Source organism: Ursus maritimus, unplaced genomic scaffold (genome assembly GCF_017311325.1).
Source record: "Ursus maritimus isolate PB19 unplaced genomic scaffold, ASM1731132v1 scaffold_3, whole genome shotgun sequence".
Lineage (NCBI taxonomy): Eukaryota > Metazoa > Chordata > Mammalia > Carnivora > Ursidae > Ursus > Ursus maritimus.
Genome location: NW_024425563.1, coordinates 88769636 through 88781323, shown reverse-complemented (window position 1 = coordinate 88781323; position 11688 = coordinate 88769636). Strand labels below are relative to the sequence as shown.

At 45.7% G+C, this 11688-nt stretch overlaps 1 gene segment (V, D, J or C); it reads left to right on the top strand.

Annotated features, from left to right (window-relative positions):
* The first annotated feature begins 1007 nt into the window (after nucleotides 1–1007).
* LOC103674605 overlaps nucleotides 1008–11688 on the top strand; it is a 32184-nt gene continuing 21503 nt past the window's right edge. The window contains 3 exon segments of the C gene segment in view: nucleotides 1008–1184; nucleotides 1272–1578; nucleotides 11023–11028. Of these exon segments, the coding sequence occupies nucleotides 1142–1184; nucleotides 1272–1578; nucleotides 11023–11028 (356 nt within the window).

Below are 11688 nucleotides of genomic sequence, written 5' to 3'. Positions count from 1 at the left end.
TACCTTTACTTCTGGAAACTTCATTTCAGATGCATTTCTCAGCTGACCCTTCCTGAGGCCCTGCCTTTACTATTTCTGAGGATGAGACCCTGGAACTGCAGGACCTGGTCCCGCCCCCTGGTCTGCACTGCCCCCTGGCTCAATGCAGGCTTCTTCCTTTGTGCTGCCTGCTGGAGCCCACCTGCCTCCCAGAGGTATGCCTGCACAAGCCACACTCTTTTTTTCCGAAACTGTAATATTCCCTATAATTCTACATTATGAGGACCCCAGCAATCATCTACTGCAACCAGTCCAGTTTTGAGGTAAAGCAATCCCCAACATTTCTTGAGCATTTTCTATGCATCTGGGACAGGCTACATGCTTTGCTCACACTCCCTGCTTACTCCGCATGCAACCTAATGAACTTGCTCTGACATGTGAGGACAAGGAGGACTAGCTTGTCCAACACGACACAGCTATCATGCACGTTAGGGCATTTCCATCTTCCGAGCAGACCGCCGGGAGAAATGCTGCAATGCTAGCTCAGGGGGTTGCTGCCTTTCCAGCAGGATCTCTGCTCTGTGCTGTCCCCACGTTCCGAGCAGCCTGCACACCCAGTGCTCTGTCAGTACCGAGTGGCCCTTTGAGGCTTGAGATTTGTCTCCAGGCAGATCTGGCTCAGATCCCCGTCACCTAACTCCTGTTGGGTATGCATATGCAGCCTTGTAAAAGTTACTTAAAATACCAGACTGGCTTTCCCCATTTCTAAACGGAGGGTAACAATATTCCATGGGGCGATTTTTCAGGATTTGATCAAACAATGAGCAGAAAGCAATAAGCGCAGTGCTCAGGCTACTGATGTCCAATCAAGGACTGCTGTTATCGCTGGTGCTCTCCCTGCACTAATATTCCTCGATGTCTCTCATGGCCCTGACCATTGATGGTCCCTCACCGCCCCCTCCTGTGGTCGGACCTGTCCCAGCCCTCTGGCCCTCCCCCCTCCCTCCCTACAGCCTCTGTCTCACCAGTACCAGTGGGTGCCTCAGGGAAGCAGAGGCTCAGACCCTAACCTCCCCTCTGCCACCACCCAGCCAGTCTCCTCCCAGCAGGTGCAGTCGCGGGGTCACCTTGGGCTTCTGTCTACCAAGTGGGAAGCAGAAGCATGCTGGGTCCCCTTGCCATCCTGTGCGCCCTCCTATTTCCCGGTAAGTCCTGACTCGCTCCTCCAGGCAGGTGCGCAGAGCTCCCTCAGACTCCTCGCCTTTCCCGCCTCACTGCTGTTCCCCTCGCAGGTGGCTGGGCCTGGAACACGTTGGAGCAGCCGATTATGGTCGTGGCGCCCGCGGGCAGCTCGGCCACCCTGCCGTGCAAAGCGAGCTCCAGGGTCAACTACATCCACTGGTACCGCCTCCAGGAAGGTATGGCCCCCAAGAGGCTCCTCAGAGTAGACACATCTGGGCCCTATGTGCGGAGGGATTGGGTCCTGAAAGCCGACAAAGTCAACGCCACGAGCGGAGAAGATAGCACCAGCTGCACCCTGTCGGTGCTGAAGCTGGAGAAGAGCGACGAGGGCGTGTACTACTGCGCCGCCTGGGAAACGCACAGCCTCACATGCTGCTCTGGGCCCTGAGCAAAAAGTTCCCAGACTCCTCGGTCCCTGTGGCTTGTGCACCTACCACAGGCTCTGGGCCTCTGGGGTTGTCCTGGGGTCAGCCCTCAGCACCCCGGACTCTCACTAATGCCCCATCTGGGGATCGACTGCACAGAACCCTGGAGGCTCAGGAGCCCCGGGGCCCAGGCTGGCGCGGACCCAGGGAGCTGTCCTGTCTGGGGAGACTTCTCTGAAGATCGTCCAGCACGGCGTTTCTGGAGCATCTGGAGCAGAATCTGTGCTGCTCACGGCAGGAGCCACGAGCCACTAGCCACACGTGTCTCCTGAGCACATGAAATGTAGCTAGTCCACTAGTCCAAGCAGAGATGGGCTCTTTGTGTAACATACAAGTCACATTCTGGGTACTATAAAAAAAAAAAAAGATGAAATGTCTTCTTAGTAATTTCTATATTGATTCCATGTTGAAATACTATTTTGCATACCTTGTACTAAATAAAAATACTCCTAGAATTTTACTTGTTTCTTTTAACTTTTTTAAATGCGGCATTTAGAAAATGTTTAATTTGTGCCTACATTTATTTCTACTGAGCAGAGCTGTGGCAGACGGGCGATTAGAATCTGGCCATCTCCAGTGAAGAATAAAGGAATGAAATATTGAGCAAATCATTTCATGGTTGAAGGACTCTCTGGAGATGTACCACACAATGAAAGCTGAGATTGGAAGTCACCTGCTGATTCCAGTGTCTAAGTTGTTGGGGTTCACGTAGAGCATGAAATCAGGCATAATACCTGGCTCGCTAAAATGTAACAAGGAGGCCGCTGAGGGCAGGGAAGGTTTCAGAGAAGGGCCTAGGCCTTTGGAATGCGGAGGCCTACGTGACCGCTCTCCCGTAGGAACACCGCGGGGAGTTGCCTTCCGGAAGCTTTCCCAGCGCAAACAGCCGCCCTGTGATCTAAGGGGTGTAGGCATTGCCCCTAGGCTATGATTAGCAGAACTCATGGAACACAATTAGCATATCGTATTTTCCCCCTAAACAGATCCTCCCAGTTTCAGCAAGACCCCTTGTCACACACCGTGGGCTTGAGAAACAGTGATAAGGATTTGCGATCATCCTGAAGGACCAATAAAAGTGGGAGCAAAGAAGAGTAAAGGGCCTTCGCCTCTGAGCGTTGACCCCGGTTGCCTCCTCCTCTCTTTCACATCAGTACAGGGATTGCTGGCCATTCCTGGCAAGTGGTGACCCCGACGTTTTCATCTTGCAATAGACCGACCCCCACAAAAACGAGAAGTCTCGAGCTGTGAGTTGGCATCTGCTCAAGGCCGAGTTGGGGGAAATTTCAGGCTTGGGTATTTTTATGGAATGAAAAGTTCTCAAAGAACTCCAGATATGCGGCAAAGCGTCTCTCTTGAACAGAGACAATATATTAAGGTTTTAAAGCAACTCTTAAAGGCTACCATTGCTACTATAAATGAGAAACAGCTCCCTAAGGTGAGCGGGGCCTCTGTGAGGGAGGACCAACTTCAGGGATGGTTAGAGGTTATTGAGCAGAACCCAAGTTCCCTCACCCAGGAACTTCAGATTAGAGTATGCAAGCCTTTCTGTAATTGTGCTAAGGGACCCGTACTAAGCCGCCGCCCCGCCCACTGCTGGTTAGTCTGCCGTGGAAACTTGGTGAGCAGAAGCACGGAAAACAATCTCACTGACTTCTCAGCACCCTCACACCCTGGCACGCCTGGCGCTCGGCCCCTGTGGGGGGACAGGATCCTCAGGCAGGTTGAACATCAGCCCTGGATGAGCCCGGGGCCCTAGCCCTCCACTTCTTGAATGCTACTCCATATGGGATTTGGGGGCCAGATTCCCTGGACCTCTATTCTCTCTTCTGTAAAATGAGATGGTTTAACTGCCACAGTTATGGGACTGGTTTCTGTATTAAAGCAAAATGATACCAAAAGGATGTCACTATGTTCATTCTCTTCTTATAAAGCTAGTCAGCTTCTTGGAAAAGAAAAGAAAAGAGAAAAAAGAAAAAACCTATATTACTAATCCTCCAGCCCCAAACAGGAAAACGCCTGCTGTCCTATGTGGGGAAGACGTAAAAGCTCTCTGAGGAGGTCTAACCTGAGTTAAATGCATTTTCAATTGAAAATTCAAGTTTTCTGTACAACTTAGTAGCATTGGTAAATGGGATTGCTGAAAGTCTACATGTTCTGAAGGAAATTGGTCCTTCAGATTTACTAACTCTTCGTCTATCTCCTTGAGCTTCTGTTTTTGAACTGGGAGATTCATATTTAATACTTGCCTGTCTGTGAAAAAGCCCAACCAACACCCCTACTGTCTACTGAAGGCCTGAGTCAAGGCTAACACCTCCAGCATACACAGGAAGGGGTGGGGGAGGAGGGGCGGTAACTTACCTTTGCTCTGTTTTGGGGATGTTCCTTCATGTGTCTCTCCCATTTCCTAATACCCTGAACCCTTTCCTCTCAGTGCCTGACTCCACACAGGAGTGATGCTGAGACATGACTGTGACAATTTAGTTACAGAGAAATTAACTAAATATGAAGCCCCTGTCACGAAAAGTCTTCCCAAGTCAATGAAAATCTCTGTTTTCAACATGGGTCCGTAGTGCCTTTGAGTTACAGGCTGAGAGGACAGTGGCCTTGTGCAGAGAGCAAACAACCCCTGTGTGGAGGGAACAACAAGTCATATTTGGAGTCATTTCCTCTACCTGTTCTTCTCCTTTTGGCCAAGGTGAGCTTCACCAAGGACACGTTGGCCATACACGGTAGAGCTAAGCCAGCCAGAGGCCAACCAGCCCTCCTAAGTAAATATTTTTAATTACATGGTTGTTGAAAAGACTGATTTATGAAGACACTGAAAATACCTTATTAGAGTGTATAGCACTGAGTGCAGTAGGAGCTCCCTCCACCAATATCTGTTGAAATAGATACTTTGAGTATTATTGATGGGTTCACATTACCTCATGGGAAGGGGTTTTTGTATAGATGGATACTTCAACTATCCTGATGTTTTGAGCTCATCTCATTTGCTTCATTCCTGAGGTGGGTGAGACACAATAACTTAGAGTAATAGAACTAACATTATGTTATCAAATTAATGCTGAATAATGTCTAAGAACATCTCAGAAAATCATGATTTTCATAACTATGTTGTCCATTACCAGCTACTCACAGTACTGTGGAAAAAGTGATGTCCGTTACCTCAGAGTTACCGTCTAAAAATCACAATTCTGGAAAGTTCTAGGTATATCTGGAAATCCATATTGACTGTTTTGTGTTGGGGGCTCTTTATGTTCAGGCCCAAGAATGGAATCAGAGACACAGCTTGGGGTAGCAGAAAGGGCACAACTTTGTTGAATGTATAGTCATTCTCTCAAGGAGCTCAGTTCATATGAAAATAAATATAAGGTAATGTTCTGATAAGGACATAATAATAGCTATTTTTTAATGAGAACTCCTTATGTACCAGGCACTGTATTAAGCACTTTATATACTTGGTACGTTATGCCCCTGTAGTGGTGGAAAAAGGGTGTCTGATGGCTATTAATTGTACCCAAACAGATGTCACTCTAACCTTAGTATGCCCAGATGTCTGGTTTGACTTCATTACCTTTTGGAATGAATAAATGGAACGCATACGCATTTAGCTCCATTGGAGGCCAGATCATGAGCCAGATGTTGTGTGTGTCCAGAAGCTTATGTGGTCATCATAAAAATCCTGCAAATAAACCCATTTCATGGAAGAAAGAATTGATGCTTAGAAAGGAACAGAAATGTTTCCAAACAAATAATGCATGCTGTCTCAATTGAACTGTTGGACCACTTTAAATATCCTTTGTGCTTGCTAACTTTTCAAGAATATACTCTGTCATTTGTGAGCAAGTATGGGTTGTCCCAGACCTGCTCCCCAGCCCTGATCAGGACAGTATGAGTGGTCACTCAAAAGGCCATGGCTAAAGGGTCATAGTGGGCACAGATCCATAAGATTTGACATCTGCCCCCAGGACACTTCTGCTAGTGGAGTGAAAAAGGCTAGGGAAAATCACCTATCTTCTCTTCATGAACTTGCTTTAGCAGGAAGTATCAGAGGTCAGCTACATGGAGAGAGCTCAAAACCCCAAAGCCAGTCTTAAGAGTCTGATGGTTTGGAAATTTGTCTCTGGCATAGTTTTTTTTTTTTTTTAAGATTTATTTATTTGAGAGAGAGAGCACACTTGAGGGGGTGGGAGGGAGGGAGGGGCAGAGGGAAAGGGAGAGATCTCAAACAGGCTTCCTGCTGAGTCGCAGGGTTGGATCTCAGGACCTTGAGATGATGACCTGAGCCAAAGCTAAGAGTTACAGGCTCAACCGACTGAGCCCCCTAGCTGCCCCAATCTCTGGCATAGTTTTATTCTCTCACATACATGTCACCTGGAGCCCTTCCTCTGTTTAGGCTAAACCATGACAAATAGCACCCATAAAAAGGTTAACCCCTTTTTGGGTTAATCATGAGATAGCAAGCTTAAAAGTCAGATTAAACTGAAAAAGAAAATGATTTTCTAAATTTCCAAGTGTCACATTTATAGACTGGCACACGAGCCTGCGAAACCAGGAACACAGAATTTTACCAAAGGTACTAGATGCAAGTAAGTGGGGGTGTGATGTCGACCAGGTTAGCAGGCATCCCAAGTGAAAGGATTAGCACTTACGGCTGGGTATTTGACCCTGTATTTGACGGTGGGGAGAGAGTAAGTGAAGTTTCCTCCTCGTTCCCTTATGTCTGAGTTTCTTATCCCAGAGAGGATAGAAAGTTCTTCAAAAGAAACCCAAAACACACGGAGGGAGAGTCTGAGAGCATCTGGCTGGGTCAAGCTTCTACAATACGGACACGGTGGAACTCACCAACAGTGGGGGCATCTGCAAATATCAACCCAAACCAGTGCTAATTTCCCCACAGTCTGCGTGCGTAGGAGACCCCGATGCCTCTAAGAGGGTCAAGGTGCTGCGGGAACCAGAGCAGGCAGCAGCCTGGACTCAGATGAGAGCTGCGGGGCAGGAACATCCCAAGGCGTGGTGTGAGTTAGCAGAAGTGCATTCAGGACTTGCACAAGCCAGTTCAGAGGAAGAAGGAAAATTCCAGAGAAAACCAGTACAGGAAAGGGCTAGTAGAAGATGGTGGGAAGATTGTAAGAACGAACTCTCCTCCGGTGTGTAGTGATGTCATCCTGGGATGAGTAGGAAACCGAGAAACAGAAAGGATGAGGAATGTGCCAAATGAGACTAAACTATCCTGAAAGAGGCTGTTCCAAATCAGAGGGAATGATTTTAAATTGGTGAGTTTAGTGCCTCCCTCCAATATCAGAACGAGGAAGGGATGACATCTGTAAGTTCCCAACAATAATGACACTTCCCTCCCCTGCAACGCACCCGGAGTTACAGCCTGTTTGTGTGACCAGTGTGCCCCGCTCAAGGGAGCCTGTGTGAGGGGACACAGTGGGGACCAAAATCTGTCCCGTGTCCCTTCCCCTCCGTACCCAGAACAGGGCTGGGAAAAGTGCCTTTTTCTGTGCCCCGTTTTAATTAGTAAAAGGAGCTTCTGTGTTACGGGAGGCCCTGCTCAGGAGGCTGCAATTACGTAACATTGTGTGGACAAAATACAGGTTTTAAAAAAAGTTAATTCGTGCAGATTCCTGACCCTAAAAAAGACAAACTAGTCTACAAAAACAACTGTCAAAGAATCAATGAAAACACTATTGTTTGAATCTAGTAACCAGGCCTTAAATTCCAGAACTTGGAGAACTGACAGTTTAGAGAAATGCAGTAAAACAGCAAAATAACAAAAGCCGGGGTTTGCATAGACCCCGGGGGCCCCGGACTGTGGGGTCAGAGGAGGAGGTCAGCTGGGGCATCTCCAGAGTTGTCTTCTGGGGAGCAGAGATGCTCCCACCCCAGCGACTGGTGTGAGATGATGAGATGAGAAATTCAAGATGCTTAGCATGCAGCCTGGAGGAAGGACTCGGTAATAATTATAATTAATAATTACAATTCATGCAATTCTTGTAATTACATTCCACTTCTGTCTCTATTTCTTAGTATGAAATAATTGGGACAGTCAATCAAGAAAAATCTTCCTTCATTTCTGCAATATTTTTATCTGCACAAGATGGACCTGTGCCTGTGTCTCTGTCTCCATTTCTGTTCTGTCTCTTACTTGTGTGTCTGTCTCTATCTCTATCCCTGTCTCTATCATCTATGTCTGTATCCATTTACTCCTGCCTATTTAACTATCTGGAAATGGGCTGGTGGGATTGATGTTGACACAACCTGACCAATATTCTCCAGACAAATCAGATACCTCAGAAATTTCATGGAATGGTGGCCCCTGCTTGGCACTCTATTTTTTTCCCCTGACACCAGCAGTCACACACATCTAACAGTGATCGGATCCTGTGGCCATCAGGGTTCTCAGGTCTCCACCTTGTCCTTGAACGCAAAGCCTGGGTAGACAAGATGGCCAGTTACAAGCAGTCATCTGTCCTTTCCTTTGGGCTAATGAGTTAGTTATTCTTCCCTCTGTTCAGATTATTTGTGAGCGTTAAGAAATTATTTAATGGTCTCTGAATATTCCTGAAGAAAACTCAGTTTTATTCTCTTTCTTTCTCTATTTGTCTCTGTCTTTCTCTCTCTCTCTCTCTTTTCTCTCTGTATCTGGCTAGTAGCCAAAATGACACAACCAGAAACATCTATAAGCATAGTAAAAAATAGGATAAATACAATATGTATAGTACCCAACATTGCCTCTGCTAATTTAGCCATTAATTAGTACCAACAGAAATGAATCAGGCTTTGCTCTCTTTTCTCTCAAATAAATAAAATCTTAAAAAAAAAAAAAAAAGGTGGGGGGAACACCTGGTTGGTTCAGTCAGGTAAGTGTCTGACGTCAGCTCTGGTCATGTCTTGGGGTCCTGGGATTGAGCCCCATATTGGGCTCCCTGCTCAGCAGGGAGTGTGAATCTCCCTTTGCCTCTTGCCCCCCCGCCCCATGTGTGTGGTCTCTCTCCTCAATCAGGCTCTGGAGCATCTGATACATATTTGGTCCTCTTACAGCACCTGCTCAGAAGCAGTTAGAAGAGAGAATAAATAGGCAACATGAGAGATCTGTCTCCTTCACTGTAATTCTTTTTACAAAGTAAACAGAGCACAGTAGATGAAGCCACATACAAATGTACAAAGTCTTAGAGAAGCCAGACAGTCAGCCCCAGGAATCTCTCTTCAGTTCTGGACTCTCACCCTTTCCACTTGGGCAACCTCAGCCCCAGTCTCAGCCTCAGCCTCAGCCCCTTCCCTGCGCTCCCTGACAGGTACCTCGGTCCTACAACAAGGAGAAAGCAGCAGACAGCCACCAGCTGTGCCTGCAGGATGCCAGCCTTCCTGCCGCAACTTCCCATGGACCTGATTGCCTCCTGATGAGAGCTGCTGTCTGCGGTTGTTGAACAGCCTGAGCGAGTCCGGGACTGTCAGTTCTTTGTCCTGAGATTTCCAGGGAATGTCTATGGTTCAGGCTGCATAAGATGGGGCTTGAAATGGAGAGAGGGCACATGACTGTGGTCATGGACGTGACTGTGGGGTCCAGGTTCGGCACCAAATGAAGAAAGATGAACGCAAGTGCTGCTGGGATACAAGTGCTCCCAAGGAAGACCCTTGTCTCTGGTGTCTGACCTCGCCAGGGTCCGCACATGCCTCATCTCTAGGGCAGCCTCCGTACACACTTGCTGAATTAATCTGTGAATCAATCAATCTCAGGAAGCACTATTGAGGAAGCACATTTAGAGTATTTCCTGTAATGAAACCTGAGCATGCATTCTAGAACCTTGGGAGAAATATATATCCACAGACACCTCTGTAAATGCAGACATACACACATATACGTATATACATATTCTTACTACATAGTGGTATATAATATATATTAATAAGTGCATATGGAAGAAATAAAGTGTCTTATTTAAGAAGGTGGAGTCCAGACATAGATCTCTGGCACACATTACTGTATGTCACTTACATCAGACCTTCGATAAAATGCCTGGTGTGTCAAAGCCTCCATTTTCCCATCTGAAAGATGGGAGCAATAACACAAGCACGCACGTACTAGGCTTCATGAAGATTAAATGAGATAATAGAACCAAAGTGTGTGTAACACAGTGCTTGCCAGGTAAGAATGCCCTCAACACTGTGAGCAGATGCTATGAGAAATAAAATTCCCATTTTCTGAAAGTGTTTAATGAATAAAAGATAAATTCTGCTTTTTCTTCCCTGTTCAATAATGTCCTCAAGTCCGATGAAGCCCCCTGCTATTGTGCCTGCTGGGATCTCACAAAGAAGGGACCTATGAGAAAACTTTCTCCATTACTAACCCTCAACTCCTCTCTCACTTGAGCAGCCAAAGCAGACTCTTTCCTGCTCTTCATCACAGGTTCGTAAGCTGTTGGAACAGGAAGGGCCCTTTGAACATTCATAGCCCAATGCCCACACAGCAAATGGGGACTTGGGAACCCAGGGATGGCGAATATCTTGTCCAAAGCTAGTTATCCCCAGAGGCAGGGTTACAGGTGCATTTCTGAAGATCACAGAATAGCTTCCAAGAGGCTGTTTCTTTCAACATACCAGAGAACTGGCTTTGTTTTCAAATTTTAGTTTTAGTATAAAATCCATTTTTCCATGGGAAATAGAATTCTACAAATTTCTTCCTTTATTCCACGAAAGTATTGTCAGCAAGGCAATTATTTTCTCATTTTGCATTGCCTGGTAAAGATTCGTGTTGCCAAATGATAAAATTGGCTTATTAAAAAATGGAGACCATTATTCACATTTCTCAAGTATATTTCTGTTGGCCTGTTTATGTTTTCAGTTACTGAAACATATCCTCTGTCAGAAATATGATCCCAAATTGCTAATGGAGCAGGCCTGGCGTTCGTGAGAACAGAAGGGCTTTTCCTCTGATGCATCTCTGAGCAGTTTCACACACTTGAACACCTGGAAATCAAAACCTCTTAATTCTCTGAACACTGTTCCTGGTAATTTAGAAAAGTCGTTGGTTCCTAGCTCTTTTTTTTTTTTTTTTGCTTTTATCTTTTTCTTTCCTTTATTTTCTTTCTTTCTTTCCTTATTTGCTCTTATCATTTACATTTTCCATCAGCACTTTTCCACGATTACTGCCTTCATAGAAGACATTTGTGTCAATTAATGTGAGGAAAACATACAAAATACCAGATGCCATGAAGCCTAGAGCGAGGACTTCCCAAGGGAACCCAGAAGATCGAATTGCCCGTACAAGGTTTCTACCTGCTGGTCCTGCCATGAAGCTCAGGAGAAGGCTGGCATTTTACAGAACTTGTAACCAGGCTGGACCAAGATATTTGCAGAAGGAACTAAGCTCATAGTAACTCCCCCTGGTAAGTAACTTCTTCTATTTTGATCCTGCTTTTTAGAAAAAACAATGTAAGATCACCTCAACAGGTGGATAGTAATTTTGAAGCTACTGGTCACTATATGCGGAAACAAAATTACTTTGTATAAATGGTTTATTTACTTCCCTGCTTGCAAGCAGATTGAATTTCTACTCTTAGAAAACACACACCGCAGAGAAGGCTAGATTCAGTCTTGAAATTAGATATTTGTAGGACCATGTGTGTACAATACTGATGTAAGTTATTGGTTCAAGATGCTTTTCTTGTGAACCCTCATTTAAGTGAGAAAGACTTATTTAGTGCTCCATTTTTTAATGAATAGAGTTCCTTTCTCCAGTAACTTGCAAAAACGTATGATAGCTTTTGATCTCATCTTGAAGAGCATTGCAAAAAATGTAGCTCTTACAGTAATGACATCAATAAATCCCACTTCTTCTTCCTCTTTTTTTTTTTTTTAGTTGCACTTACTCTTTACTCTAGCTTCTTAGAGGGTAGGCTGAGGCAAGTCAGAATTCGTGTTATTATAGCTCTTGTGATAATTGCCTGGAGATGGTCCAGTTTAATGGATTTGTGAGCTCAGTAAACCGTTTCAGTTCCAGAGTCCATGAAAAGAATCTGTCTGCATGGCTTTA